This window comes from Bos grunniens, chromosome 19 (assembly GCF_055505025.1).
Source record: "Bos grunniens cultivar Pamir isolate PY7600 chromosome 19, Bosgru_T2T1.0, whole genome shotgun sequence".
In the NCBI taxonomy this organism is placed as follows: Eukaryota; Metazoa; Chordata; class Mammalia; order Artiodactyla; family Bovidae; genus Bos; species Bos grunniens.
The window spans coordinates 30,297,139-30,312,646 of NC_141183.1; the positions used below are offsets into that span (position 1 = coordinate 30,297,139).

At 43.4% G+C, this 15,508-nt stretch overlaps 1 protein-coding gene and 1 pseudogene across 3 annotated transcripts; both read right to left on the bottom strand.

Annotated features, from left to right (window-relative positions):
* Positions 1–472: 472 nt before the first annotated feature.
* On the bottom strand, positions 473–14,147 carry ZNF287 (zinc finger protein 287). Of its 2 annotated transcripts, XM_086358734.1 has the most exons (6): positions 13,548–13,565; positions 12,784–12,884; positions 11,213–11,242; positions 10,980–11,106; positions 10,456–10,542; positions 473–4,847 (listed from the first exon to the last, which is right to left on the bottom strand). In XM_086358734.1, exons 4-6 carry the CDS (start codon positions 11,047–11,049, stop codon positions 3,292–3,294), a joined length of 1,713 nt encoding a protein of 570 aa, XP_086214860.1. In that variant the 5' UTR covers positions 11,050–11,106; positions 11,213–11,242; positions 12,784–12,884; positions 13,548–13,565; the 3' UTR covers positions 473–3,291. The 2 variants fall into 2 exon arrangements, with proteins under 2 accessions (XP_086214860.1, XP_086214858.1); XM_086358732.1 differs by lacking the exon at positions 11,213–11,242 and having other exon boundaries at positions 13,548–14,147.
* LOC147351978 (uncharacterized) lies at positions 13,968–15,126 on the bottom strand (annotated as a pseudogene). Its single transcript, XR_015147856.1, has 3 exons — positions 14,866–15,126; positions 14,237–14,296; positions 13,968–14,147 (listed from the first exon to the last, which is right to left on the bottom strand). The product of XR_015147856.1 is annotated as an uncharacterized LOC147351978 (transcript).
* Positions 15,127–15,508: the final 382 nt, after the last annotated feature.

Genomic DNA, 15,508 nt, shown 5'->3' on the forward strand with positions numbered 1-15,508 from the left:
ACTGCCAGGGAAGTCCCTAGTCAACCCAATATTGAGACTTTTGATGGGATGCAGTATGAAATACATCTGTGAAGTGTTAATGTAAAAAGTGTGTAACATGAATATACCAAGCCTTTGGCCCTAACTGCTAATTTACAGAAACTACAGGAACAAGATAAACAAACCACATGTACAATCTATTAAATCCTGAAAGACATTCTACAACTGACCTGCTCTATTTAAAGGAGGAAAAAAAAAAAGTCCTGGAAAACAAACCTTAAGGCAGGAAGCTATTCTGGGTGGATGGAACAGACAAGCATCTGTACGGCTTGAAGATGGAAACACAGACTGAGTGCTTGGTAGTTGGGAGTTAATGTTCATTTTTTGAGATATGTAATATTATTGTGGTTTTTAGGAGATGCATGGTTAGTGTTAAGGGGTGAAATGTCTGTAAGTTACTCTCCAGTTGTTCAGTAAAAAATATGGCAAAATGTTAATTTTTGAATCTAGGTGGATATATATAGTTCATTTTATTTAACTTTTCTGTATATTTGAACATTTCATAATAAAAAGTTGTGGAAAATAATACTACCTGTTTAAAAAAAAAAACTTCAAAGCATGGATCAGACAACTGTAAAAGTGGGAAAAACATGAAGATCTAGGATTCTCCACGATTATTATTATAAGGGCATCAACTGCCTCAGTGTTTTCAGTGGAAGACCTTATAAATGTATTATTTACACAAAACACACAAAGGTAGGAAACACAGATTAATGCAAAGAAAGGTGCTATGGACTGTAACACTCCACACTTTCTTTCCAGGAGAATAAAGTATAAGGTATGAAGTGCTGTTACAAAAATTGCACCTTAAATACAATGGTTACTTTTTTAACATAACTATGGCATGAGCATAATCTGAGAATTATGCAACCTTGAGAAAACCTGCACTTTGTGAAGGGTGATTCCATGACATCGAGGTTAACTAGGAGGACAAGGGGAAAGCAGCTTCTTGAAGAAAACGCTCAAGAAGAGAACCTGGAAGATGCTGGCACTCCAGGTCCTTTGCCACCTCCCCCTCAGGTCTTTCCAATATCCAAATGAAGCTGCATGGTCCACACAGGCTTCCAGTGTTATTTATGGCACCAGAATTTATATCAGGTTTTCCTCACCTAGCTCAGGAAAGCTTATATAAAGACGTCCCGTGACATTTTAGGAATATCCCCACTAATAAGATTTGGGGATTCTGGTTCTTCATTTTGAAGTCATTCCTATTAGTAACAAATGGCCAATATTTGTTACATATTTCTTTGCATGTATGCACCAAAAACTATAAAGATTTTCCAATTTCACACATCAGTTACTCTACCTTATTACTCCAGCCTAACTTGACTACATATTCATTAATTCAACCAGCATATCTCAACCACCTACCAAAAGCAAGGCACTGAAGGAACACAAGCAGAAGGGAAGGTCAGCTGTCAGCACATGGTCTGAAATTCTGAGAGTACAATGCTGTGGACAGTACATACAGTAGTGGTTTCACCTATTTCTAATTGTGTTTCTGCTTGGGGCCCCACAGTTATTACTGTGTAATAATTACTGCAACAGTGATAGTTTCTGCATCATTGCTTTTTCCAATGAAACGTACCGTTATCTTAAGAGTAATCCCTATTTTACTTACTTGTATGAAGAGTACCAATTTCAGTGATTCTTTTGAAACCAGTCATTTCAATTTTAGTTTCTTCTTACATAAATAGGCTGGTTTGCTTTTTCATTCACGTGGCCACTCTTACTTTCTTAGGTAATCAAGCCTAGTTAACATTTCAGCTGTAAGTAGTCTCTGTATCCTCTTTTCTCACCCTTAAAGTCTTTAGATTTTTTTTTTCCCTGACCCACTTTCTGCACTAAACTCAAACCCATTTCCCACTAATTTTTTCCTCATACTGTTTAAATAGCTGCTTTCATTCATTACTTTCTTAAGATAACGGGGTTGCATTTAGCAATCCATTTCAGCAGGTTCTTAGCTTCATTCCATGAAGCACTAGTTAAGATCACGTCCTTGACTTTGTTACCTTTCATTATTTTAGAAAGCTTTCTGTTGCTTCAGTCAGCTGTGACTTTCAGCAGGCAAGCCCTGGAAGGATCTAACTAGGAGGTCTGGGCCCTGAGCACAGCAGGCACTCAAGAAACATGTTTCAAAGGAAGAAACGGACTTTGTACAGTAAGACAGTCATGGGGGAGCCTTAGGGTATGATTTTAGGAGTCAGATGGGGGAAAAACGGAACTGTGAATTTAGGAATCAGATTGGGGGGTGGGAAGAACTGTATTCTTTTTTTTTCTTCTGATGACAGCTGTCAAAAGCTAGTGTGTGCTTAGCTGTGTCCAACTCTTTGCAACCCCATTCATTGCCTGGAGCCAAAATACTGGAGTGGGTTGCCATTTCCTCCAGGGGATCGTCCCAACCCAGGGATTGAACCTGGGTCTCCTGCATCTCCTGATTGGCAGGGAGATTCTTTACCACTGAGTCACCTGGGAAGCCTGTCAAAAGCCAGTGAGACTCAGGCTATTATGTTTTAGATACTAAATATACCTAAATTTTAAATTGTTTCAATTTTAATTTTTGCCCGTTTAAGAAAATTTGTGCATGTGTCTAAGGGTTACAGACACATTAGCTTCTCCTAACAGATCATCTCTCACTAGGCTGCTCTTCCTTTAACATCTCAGTATTTAGAGGAAAGCATAATTAAACAGTGGTCACACAAAAGTCCTTCCTTAACATACTTTCAACCATTTTCTTTTTTGGCAAACCTACTGGCTTCACGTGGCAGTTATGGCATAACAGGAAAAGGGAAGGGGGCCCTTTACATATTTAAGGCTTCAAAGCTGGGAAGAACTAAAGGCTGGAGGGCAGCTCTTCTGTTCTGTCACCCTGGGATTACCCTCTGGTGTGGAAGCTCTACTGGATGGAAGCCTTCCTGTTACAGTACATTCTTAAGGCCTCATGAAGAAGTACTTGAAACTCGGTCTGAGTTAGTGGCTAACAGGTTTCTGGCACTCTTCCTTTCCTACAGTTTCTTTCTGGAATGAACTAAACCAGTATCAAATAAAGGTTATTATGAAGTGAATGTTTTCATCTGAAATTTCACAGTACATTTAAATAGGTTATACTCCCATCACTAATTCCGATACTTCTGCTGAGTGAAAATCTAACCCATATTGCACTTCTTTTGAATAATGTTTTCAACAAGCACAGTACAAAATAAAACGCAGAATGATTAGGTCTGAAAACCTATGCGCGGTCTCCCGGATGCATTAGTTTCGATTTTTGGCACCTGTGTGGACGCGCTGATGCTGGATGAGGTTCGTACTCTGGGTGAAGCTTTTGCCACATATGCGGCACGCATAGGGCTTCTCTCCCGTGTGAATCCTCTGGTGCTGAATAAGGCATGTTCTCTGGCTAAAATCTTTGTTGCATGCGTTACATTTATAGGGTCTCTCTCCAGTATGAGTTCTCTGATGCTGATTAAGTGATGAGGAATAAATGAACGCCTTCCCACACTCGTTGCATTTGTAGGGTTTCTCTCCAGTGTGAATCCTTTGATGCTGAGTAAGGTTGGCACCCTGTCTATATGCTTTCCCACATATGTTGCATTTAAATGGTTTTTCACCATTGTGAATCCTCTGGTGCTGAGTAAGGTGAACGCTCTGGCTGAATGCTTTCCCACACACGCTGCACTTATAGGGTTTCTCCCCAGTATGTGTTCTGTGATGCTGGGTGAGGTTTGCACTCTGGCTGAAGGCTTTCCCACATATGCTACATATATAGGACTTCTCTCCAGTGTGAGTGGTCTGGTGCTGAATAAGTGTGGAGGAGTGAGCGAAGGCTTTTCCACATTCGTTACATTTGTAACACTTCTCTCCAGAGTGAATTCTCTGATGTCGAATAAGGTAAGTGCTCTGACTGAATACTTTCCAGCACTCATTGCATTTATATGGTTTTTTTCCTGTGTGTATCTTCTGATGCTGGAGGAGGTGTGTGCTCTGGCTGAAGGTCTTCCCACATTCGTTGCATATGTAAGGTTTTTCACCAGTATGAACTCTCTGGTGATTAATGAGTGATGAGCTGTGGCTGAAGGTTTTACCGCATTCCAAGCACTTGTAGGGTTTCTCTCCCGTGTGTGTCCTCTGGTGGATGGTGAGGTGAGCACGCTGGCTGAAGTCTTTCCCACAGTCATCACACTTGTAGGGCTTCTCTCCTGTGTGGATCCGCTGGTGGATGGTGAGGTGGGCACGCTGGCTGAAGGCTTTCCCGCACTGGTGGCATTCATAGGGTTTCTCTCCTGTGTGCATCCTCTGATGTGCAATGAGGGATGAGACATGTCTGAACTCTTTGCCGCACTCTTCACATTCGTAAGACTTCTCTTTGGCATGGCTGTTTTGGTGTGCGATGAGGGACGGGTACTTCCTGAACTTCTTCCCACACACCTTACACTTATAAGGCTTCTCTCCGGGGTATATTTTCCTGTGTACGACGCCGGGGATGAAGGTCTTGTCTTCATCGTACATGAAAGTTTTATTGTCTGACTGGGTACCAAACTGCATAATTAGGTTTGAATGCTTTTCAAAATCACTTCTATATATATCATATTTATAGTCTTCGACAAGACCATCTTCTTGTGAAAGGACTGACTTCTTCACACCGAAATGTCTCCTTTTGGTGGGAATTCTCCTGAAGGTCTCTGCCACTTGCCCCTCCATTCTGTCATCATAGTCAGAGGGTTCTTCCAGTTTGATGAGCTTGATTCCATCCTTTTTGAGTTTAGAAACATTTTCCACCAGAGTACACTCTTGGGCTTTGGTTTCCCATTCTGAAATTAAAAAAATACATATAAAAAAGTCTTCCTCTGTTTGGAGAAAGGAAACTGCTAAAGTAGAAACAAAATAATGAACATGAATAAAATGCCTAAAAAGACTGTGGCTTTGACAGCCTCAACATTGTCCTCAACGTTCAGGAAAGGAGGATAAAACAGCAGAAAACAGGCCTAAATAGTTGAAGGAGGAGCAGCTCCCCTCTATTTAACACTAGCGTGGAGTTACTAGGATAGGTGAGGTCAGGCAACAGAGCTAAGAAGTGAAAACAAATGATGAACAACGTGGTATGACTTTCATTACATAATCATTTATAATCATATAAGTTAATTTACATAACAGGTCATAAAGCAGGCTGGCTGTCACCACCCCTCCTTCCAATCTACCCTGGACACCATCATGATATCCTGGGAAGTTTCATGGCATGTGTCCCTGCTTTAATACTTAGAGTAACTCCTACAGCCTTGGAGCAGTGGTCCAGACCCTCAGCGTAAGCATCACTGTCACCTGAAACACATCAAGTGACTGGGATCCTCCCAGACATCCTGAGGCAGAAACCCTGGGAGTAGGGCTGAGCCCTCCAGGAAGTTTAAATCACACTGAAGTTTCAGGATCAGTGGCTTAAAGGATGAAAGTTAAAGGAAAAAAAAGTTAAAATACCTCCATTCAGTTCTCAGGCCCCAAATAATCTACCCTTTTCTATTGTACTCTCCCCTCTTCCACACCTCACATTCACCTTAAAGTTCGACATTATCCACATATCTTACAACTGTGTCCTCATCATCTTCTGAAGGTGCCACTAATTCCAGACTCCAGATTTCTCTTATGACACCTTCACCTATTAAGAAAGATGCTTACGGCCCAGCTCATGTTTCTTTCTCCTTCTTAGAATCCTAAAGTACAGATTAAGTTGAATCATACAAAACTGCCTTGTATATAGGTCAAAATGGCAGAATATCAGCAGTTTCATATAGTTCAACTTAATATCATGTTGGGCCGATGGCAGAAGTTGGCCTTACATTATTTCATAGTTTTGTGTGTTTATTTCCAACTCAGATGCAAACTCTGGAAATGGCTTATCCTTCTCTTACATTTCCTTCAGAAAAAGGCATAAGACTCTGGATATGGAGGCCACTCAAGTGAACCTGGTAAAATAAATGATGATACCTTGCTGTAAAATGGTGAACTCAAACGAAAGCATGTGCACGTGTGTGCACACACACACAGGGACCCCAAAACCTGACTGCAAAGCCATCAAATATTCATTTGTTGATGCCTATGTTTCATTATGATGACGTAAAACAAATTTAAGCTACAACACCTTTGAAATCAGGTAAGAAACTTGTAACTTGAAAATATTAAGAATCATATAATGAAACATCAAATAGACTTTATAATACAGTACAAACAATACTGGATTGTTCAGAAACTTTCTAAGTTGCAGATCAAAGTAGGATATTTACAAATATATCCATTCAGTAGACTCATCCATCAGTAAAGGACTAGTTAGAATAGGAGACAATGGAATAGTAGGTACATTGACCTGAAAAAGTGTTCAGGACATATTAACAGGAAAAAAAGAGAGAGAAAATGGTATGTAGGGAAAGATCCCATCAGTGTAAAGATGTGTATCTCGGACTCCTCACCCCAAACCAGGGCCCTCTCCCCTCAGATCAGCATTCTCTGCATGCGTGCACATACATGTGGTTAAGCAAAGGGAGACATGTATTTTGTTGCTCTGCCTTGTGCTGCTTCGATTTACATACTACTTTTATTACTTCGATTCAAATACAAAAATTAGACATTACAAAATGCTTAGGAGTAATGTTAAATGAAAAAAGCAGTATTATGACTGGCATGAAAACTCATTACAACTAGGTAAATATTATCAAGATGCCAACAATGGGATTTTTAAGCTTCAAAAAATATTTTCTGATTTTCAAGAAATTGCCTGTATTTCTTTATTATTTAGTACTACAAATGTTGATATATTACTTTATCTAGTGGAAAAAAATTTAAAAACAACTTTCTTAAACCAGGATTTATTACTCCCTCCTTAAAAAAAAAATAAAATGAGAACGTAATGGAATGCATGGGAAAGTGTGTGTATGTATGTATGTGTGTATGTGTGTGTTTGTGTATGTATGTGTGTGTGTATATATATACACACACATACATATACACACACACATATTATGGTTTCTGAGGTGGCTCAGCAGTAAAGAATCCACCTGCCAATGCAGGAGATGCAAGACACGGGTTCCATCCCTGAGTTGGGAAAATCCCCTGGAGCAGGAAATGGCAATCTGCTCCAGTATTCTTGTTGGGAAAATACCATGGACAGAAGAGCCTGGAAGGCTACATTCCATGGGGTTGCAGAGCTGGACACAGCTGGGCGACTGAGCACAAGCACAGGAGTAGTGTGTATATAAAGACAAGAGAGTCCCAGAAACTGGGTTTAGCTTCTATGTGATCAGAATCAGTCTATGACAGAATGTCCCATACACCTGAAAAGGAAGTGCTAAAGTTATAATTAGGGACTTCCCTGGTGGTCTAGTGGCTAAGACTCCTAGGTTCCAAAGCAGGGGGCCTGGGTTCAATCCTTGGTAAGGGAATTAAATCCCACATGGTGCAAACTAAAGACTTGGTACAGCCAAATAAATAAATAAAGTTATAATTAACAAGCTTAAAGTAACAAGCCAAAATGATGACGACAAAGAAATGGCTACTGTAAGCATACATTCTTAAACCAATGAGACCACTAAGCAGGGCTTAAATATGTATATATAACTAACCAGAAAGAATGGATTAAAAGCACAAGGTATCACACAGTGGTGTAATATTTCTAGCAGGAGAGATCAGTGTTGATCAGGCTACCAAGGGAGGGATATCAAGGATGGGGGGAGGTCTGGTCTGAACCTGAAGAAATAGGTGGTCCTGTATGATGTAAAGAACCATGAACTTCTAAGACAGGACTGGCCATCAGAGACCAACACAGATGCTCGAACTGTGAGTTGTCAAAGTTCCCACTCCTCAAACATGACTGATGAGATGTTGTAACCAAAGGTTCAACTTACACCTCTCTGAGCCACTAAGAAAGTAAAACCCTTAGAGGCCCCAAATCAAGTAAAAGCAGAAGACCGGGAGTCTTGGAAGTTGACGCTGACTGCCCGAAAAACTCCTCCATCGTGTTGATGGCCTCCAGCTGCCCATTAAGGGTGCAAGGGGTTTGGGGGCCAGAAGACAGAGCTTGTAGCCAACCAGGAGGGGCAGGGGGTGGGAGCCTGTATGCTCTGTGCCACACCCTCTTTATAGAGGATGGGCTAGAAAAACAAACAAAACGCAAAAGCTCACCTCAACTGAAGAAGAGGAACTTGCCTTTCTCAGTTTTGTGCTCTTTGGTGGGAGCAAAATCCGCCCCCCCAATAGGCCCCCTTTTGGGGGTTTGTAGCCTTAATTCAACCTAAATCATCTGAAAAACTGAAGTGGCCCCAAAGGGGCAGTGCCTCCCAGAAGACTGTCCTGACTGCAGTGCAGGGCTAGTTCCATCCTGCCACATGTTTTCTCAGTATTTAGACTGTGCTAAAATCACTCCCTAAATAATTTGGTGTATATTTTGTGTCACTCTGCCAACTAAAGCCAATAGGCCATAAATTATAAGAAGAATTAGTTTGTCAAGTAGCACCCTTAAAATACCTGGTGATCAGATAAAGTTACCTTTTTAAAAAAATGAAGCAATCGGCTCTAAGGGAGCATATTATTCTCTGTGATTACTATTTAATTTACTGTTACGACTATATTCCAGCATTGATACTGGTAGACAACCAGAAATCAGTGCCTTAAAAAAGGAGGGGTGGTGGATAGGAAAGGAAATGCAAATGAGTACAATGTACTTCTTTTCTACACAAAAGGAGAGCTAAGACTATATTTATGATTTATCTCTGCAAAGAGAAACACAGGAAGGATAAACCAGAGACAAGTGAACAGAGTAAACTGCACAGAGTGGGTTGGAACAGGGCAGGAGGGAAGACAGCACACGCTTTTCTCTACAGTTTTCACTTCTGAACCATGTTAATGCTTTTACAGACTCAAAAATATAAGATTAAACAAAAAATAATCAAGAAATAAGAAAATACTAAAACTGAACCCAAATGGAATCAAACAAGCTCAAATGTACATGGAACTGTTAAGAAAACCAGAAGGGAAGAATTCAAGTAACTCTGAACCCAGCATCCTTGGTGGATATCCTTGTGTATACTTGGTGGAATATTTCCTGAGGACAAGAAGGCGTTCTGAATATTACCTGAACAGTCTGTTATTTCAGCGATATAATTCTGAAACCATTCTTGTGTGTATTATTATGACAGAGCAAATGAGTAGACAGATATACTGATGCTGGGAACCAGGTGACTCACTGTGGGAAAGAAGTAGAAAGTGGATACGGGAAGGTACAAGATGGACCTTGTGATGCTGAACTGGAATTTGAGTTACCAGTATGAATCCAGGTTTCAAGAAACCCACACACACAGCTCTACCTACTGAACTGATCTAGAAGCAATGGTACCCAGGTTAGTGAACACCCTCATTGCCCAGATTCTGGCTTCTCATCACTAATCTCCACTACAATGAACCACTGTTCCTCAGAGAAATTCCAGGTCTAAGGTGGGCATGAGGTGTGCCTACAGACCATCCTCTGCCAGGAAGCCAGGAAACACTGAAACATGGATGGAGATGCCTCAAAAGGACATTTGGGCTGAAAGGCGGCCATCACCCACATTTGGGACAACTGATAATTAAAAGCAACTTCCCCACCCCACAAATGGAATGGACCAATAATACACTGAACTTTTAAAAATTCCGTTAGTCCATAGTGACACGTACACATGAGAACGGGATGGGAGGAGGGATAGCTGTTTTTTACAGATAAGTAATTTCGAAGAGATGAAGAATTAGAAAATCACCATTTTTCAACCTGCAATGTAATAAAGCAAGGATCTTCAGTGGACGCTACGAACCTTAAATGAAAGATCATCAGGGACTGAACAGTCATTCTAGGTGTCAATCCACAGATGACTACACAGATGTAGGAACTGTGTGAATTCGGCAAACAGGTAGAGACTTCTGTCCGTATAGCTCTGGCTTTACATGTTTTCACAATTTCTGGTCTTGTAAACATGTTATCTTTTTAAATAATGAGAAAATAAAAAAGGAAGAACTGAGGTAGGAGACTAGAGGCAGGTGGATACAGGATTTTGTCAACAGACAGAGTAAAAGAAATTCAAAAAGATGTCGAAAGGGTTTGAAATTTCTTAGGGGACGTTCATGTGTGCTTAAGAATACAAGGAGGGAACACAAGGAAAGCCCCCGACAGAGCTCTAACAGAGGGAAACCAAGGGTCATGGAGAAGTACAAGATGATATATGGTAGATCTTTTCCTGAAGACGGGATCTGGAAAGAAGCATCACCGAGCAGCTCAGTCATCTCGACAAGCTGGGGTGTCTCTGTGTACAGTGAGTGACTTGGCCATACTTAAAAACACATCTCACACACTTAGGATAACACAGGCTCTTAAGCACAAAGAATCTTGTCCACTGGTGGTTCTCTCACCTGGACTTGGGCCTTCTAGAATTTCTTTTAGCACCATCCATGGTTCTTCCAACATGGGGATCACAGTTGGTCTATATACTGTAAGTCCTGTCCAGGAGGAACAAAATGAGTTTTACCCTGGAGATAAACAGTCATTCTACTTTTATTAACTGACTTCTTCTTACCCATGAGGACAGACCTCTTACAGGAAAAGAACGATTCAGACACGATCTCATGAATGAGGTCACTGCCCTTTTGGAGCAGGGACAAAAATCTCCCACCACCCTGGAGGATGCGTGTGCAGAGACTGTGGGGGAGGCAGGCGCTGGGCAAGGCGTGGGGTGGCGGTCTTGGGGGGCCGTGCATCGTGGTTCCTGATGACCTTTCACTTTGAAACCTTTCATCTGGGAAAAGGGAGCAGAAATTGGCTGTTTCTGTGCCTGAACAGATGAGCATGTTCACCTCTAGGCCCAACCCACTTTTGAGAGCTGAGGAAAGACAGACTCTGGCATGTGTGTGGTTGGGGGGCACAGACAGACGCTCACCGAGAGAAACCATGTTCCAGTAGTTCTGCAGTGTCACAGTCTTGTACAGTTCCTTCTGCACAGGACGCATGAGCTCCCAGTCCTCCTGGGTGATGTCCACTGCCACATCTTTGAATGTCACAGATTCCTGAAACATCGGAAGGGCACAGTGATGGCACAGGTGCGTGAATGGTGGGGGAACCACAGACTCTTGAGCGTTGGCAGAACCCTAAAGGTTACCACCCAATACTCACCCAGTGTGTGGATGAGCAAACTCAAATGGCCTAGAAGTATGAAAATAAAATCAAATTTACCATTTTTAGTGCAGGCATTGGCAGTTCCATCTTAAAGAAGAAAGGGATGTAAACACAGATGACACAGAGTTGAAAGGTTCGGCTTTTCAAGTGCTGTCTTATGAATTAATGAAATGCGTTATAATTTGACATTTTAAGATATTTTATCTTTCTATTATGGAAAGCAGAGCCCTTCCTCTTCCTTTGTAAAATAAAACTGGTACTAATAACCACACTGAACTACTGAACTTACAGATACATCTTACAGTTTGATAAAGTTAGCATCCCTCTGTTCCTTTGTTAAAAAAAAAAAAAAATTCTTGGTTACTCTCACATGTTTTTCAAATAAATTTTCTTTCTTTAAAAAACTGTACTGGGATTTTCAAATCACAGTTTAGTGTAAAATTTAGGGAGAGCTGACAATTTTACAATATATAAGGCTTCTTCTTTCATGTCCCATAGAATAACACAGGATTGCAAAATTTATACTATGTTGGGTTCTGGCTATTTTAAATTTGAGGGGGTAATACTATGAATGGAATCTTTTATTTCATTTTATGATCCGATTTTTTCAGGTATATAATAAAATGATTAATTTTTGTAAGCCATTTTCTGTAGTTGTCACTTTACTCAAATTTTCCATTATTGTTTCTAACAGTTTTCCCCTTGATTTCCTTAGGTTTTTTGTAAACATTCATATTATCTATAAGTAATAATTTTACCCTGGTTATCAATTTCAGACCACATATACTTTTACAGTAAACCTTTCTCTTAAGACAGCCTGAGCTGCTCTTCCTTAAGATAACAGAGACTCATAATCAACAGGAACACCGCACAAGTCATGGCCTTTAATTACCTGTTAAAGAAAAATAATAACTGTTGTTTAATCTCACTGTGGTCTTCTTGATGACTTACTGTAGTCCAGACTAATGGGTCTCATAATATTTAATGCTCACAATCCAAGAGGAATATTCTTTCATTGGAGTTGAGTAATTCGGGCTACGAGTAGTTAAGCATCTTTGCCCCAAGTCACGGGTTCCGTGGCAGAACCCGGAACCAAATCTAGACACACATGGCTCTGGAGGTCAATGCTTTAGCCTCTATGTGATACTGCTCCTTGAAATAAAATAGCACCCCTTCCTGCAGTGAGGAAAGGGATGATCAGAAGAAGCAATGGGTCCCATTTCCTGTAAAAGGCGCTCACCTACCTTAACAGACCAAGGAGACTTAAGTTGAAAACTGAGGCTTAGGTCTTTGATAGGACTTCTGGGGTAACAGAAGGTAGAGGGCCAGGTTAGAATACGTCCTCACACACGAGGGAGGCATTTTACAATCACAGAAGGAACTGACACTTGGACTTCACTCCAGTGGTTAAGACTTTGTACTCCCAATGCAGGGGGCTCCAGGTTTGATTCCTGGTCAGGGAACTAAATCCCACATGTTGCAACTAAAGATCCCAAGTGTTGGAACTCAGATGCCCAGCAGGCAAATAAATAAACAAACGTTTTAGAAAGGAAGAAACTGACACTCACTTTGGTAACCAAGTCATTGAACCACCCTGCCTGGAAAGCTTGTCTTCCTTTGGGGTCGTCCTCTGGGGTCTCTTGGGAAAGGGTGAAGTTCTGAGGAGCAGCTGGGAAAGAGAGAGAGAGACCATGATGGAGATCAGAGGTGTCTGAAGAGCCTAGGAAAACTCTTCACCAGTAGATATCTATGTTTTCTTAAAGTGAAGAGGAGTCGGAAAGAAACCAGAAACAGCACCCCTGCTGCAAAGAACTAGAGGGAAGGGGCAGTGACTCACCTGAAGACCCTGGCACAGGCCTCAAAAACAAGTCTGCTCTGGGACTCCTCGGAATAGGTGCCAAACTCATAATTTCCCACTAAACCCTCACGTGATAGAAATTTTGCGAGTTTTCTTTTTACTTAGTAAAGAAATATTTCCTGGATAATTTCCTAGCATAAGTTAAAAAACTAAATAAAATCCAGTTCACGAAACAAATTATTTACTGTCAAAAGGTTCAAACATCTGTAGGGAACCTCCTGAGGCTTACACAGGGGTCATCTATTGTGCCTGGCCACTGTTTTACAAGACACATTGTCTGCGTTCAGAGAACATGGGCTGGGTTCTGAGCAGGTAGAAGGGGAATGCCGTATAGAAGGGGGTTCAGGTGAAGCGGGTCCTCACTCACTCCCTGAGCTCCGTTCTCCTTATCACCTCCAAGGGCTGTTCTCTGACATGAGGGCTGTTTCCTTGGACCACCCTGGGCTCCTCCCCCATCTGCCCTACAAGTCTTACCTTCTTCTTTCAGAATCTGAGTCAAGTCCTCCACCAGTGTCACCACCTCCTCGCTGTTCCTCGGGTACTGGGACTTCACCCACGTCCGAACCTCCCCAGGCAGGATGCTCAGGAACTGCTCCAGAACCAGCAGCTCCAGGATTTGCTCCTTTGAGTGAATCTCGGGTCTCAGCCACTTAAGGCAGAGCTCTCGGAGCTGGTTCAAGGCTTTCCGAGGACCGGCCAGGTCTGGGTACGGGAAGTTCCTGAAATTCTGCCGACAGGTCTCAGTGTCACGCAGGAGTCTCAAGGCGAGGATTTCCTTCTCAGCATTTCGGGGTCCACTCTGAGCCTTGTCTGTCTTCCATGTTAGCAGGACTTGGGCGCGAGAAGAACTGGTCGTCCTCCTGCTTGGGGAGAACATTGCTACAAACAGGAGAGTCAATCTGGCAACAGCCTTTATTTCTCCAGGTCAGAGCCAAGTGCTTGAAGTCACATGCTAGAGCCACTGAGACATTTACGGAGGGCTGCTGCAGCCAGGGGCTGAACAGAGGCTAGGAGGAGTCAGCTGTCTTCCTTACAAATTCTGAGCCCAGAACTCGTAGGGATGGGGAACAGACCCTGAAACACAGGAATGGACCACAAGGTCAGGAATTCCTGGTGCTCTCTGCCAGACACACAAACAGAAATAGCCCACTTAGAGACCTTACCAATTGGGCACCAGTTGGGACTGCCATAAAAGAGTGGTGCTAGATGCAACGACTTGAATCCTGAGCAAAAACACAGGTCAAACTTCTAACTTGTACAGGAAAAAAAAAAGCCTCAGTATTTTAGTCATTGATAATACACAAGCTGTAATAACTGAAGTGACTCTCAAAAACAACAGCAAATCTGTTACTTCGAACAAACTGGGAGAACTTTTTAAAGCGTTCAAGGGTGGGGAAAACGGGCGAGCCATCCACCTGCTCTGCATATCCTTGCCAGTCAGTCCAAGCCCATCACTACCTGAGGTCTGGGACGGAAAAGCAGCAGAAGGGATCCGTGTGACTTGAAGCCTGTGCACAGCTTCTACAGGACAATTCTTTAGGAATCTGGAACCAGTTTTCCCACGGAAAACCTCACTGCAGGCCTGACACCACCTGTCCACGGTCTCCTCCTCCGAGCCCCCCTCAACCGCACCGTGTCCCCTAAAGCCGGCTGCTCACTAGGCCTGCAGGGCAGAGGCGCCCCTGGCCTCCTCACCCGGCGGGGTCCTCCTAACTCCGCAGTCTGAAGGTCGCGGGCAGCTGCGTGGGGTCTGCCCTGCAGCCCCCACCCCTCAGGCCGCCCGCATCCTAACCTGTGGCCGGACCGGCGGACGCGCAGCGGAGCGGCCCTAGAGGCCCCGGGCAACAATGGCGGCTGGCGCTGCGCCTGCGTGGCGGGCTCAGTTCCGCGCTGCAGAGGGGCCTCCGCCCGCCACGTCTCGTCCCGGAGGGCACGGAGCCTCGGCCGGAGCCGCCCGTCCAGCCCGGTCCTAGGAAGCCCGGCCCGGAACCACCGAGCCCCGGCTCCGCCGTGACCTCGCCTCGGCGCCACTGCGCATGTGCGCAGGGAGGACGCTGCGCGCCCGCGGAGCCAATCGGAAGCCGCGCCGGCCCCACGGCCGGAGCCGCGGATAGTGAACCCGTTTCCGTGGCAACCTCCTCCACCCACCCCTGTGAATTGCTCGGTAGCCGGCGAGGTTCTGAGCGGGCTTTAAAGTTCCCCTGGGCAGAGGCAGATCTGGTAGATGACTGAGAGAGAGGTCGGGGAGCAACAGTATCTGGAAAAAGGGATGCGGATGAGGGGAGGCGGCGGTTGTAACCCTGCGCGAATCAACTTGAGAAAGTTGGTGCCTGAATTCTAGAGGAAGGATGGGCAGGGAAGATGTGGGTCTTAAGGCAGAAAGACCCAAAGTGTTGGTTCTTTACTATTCACTGTTAAAGACTCTGAGTCCCTCC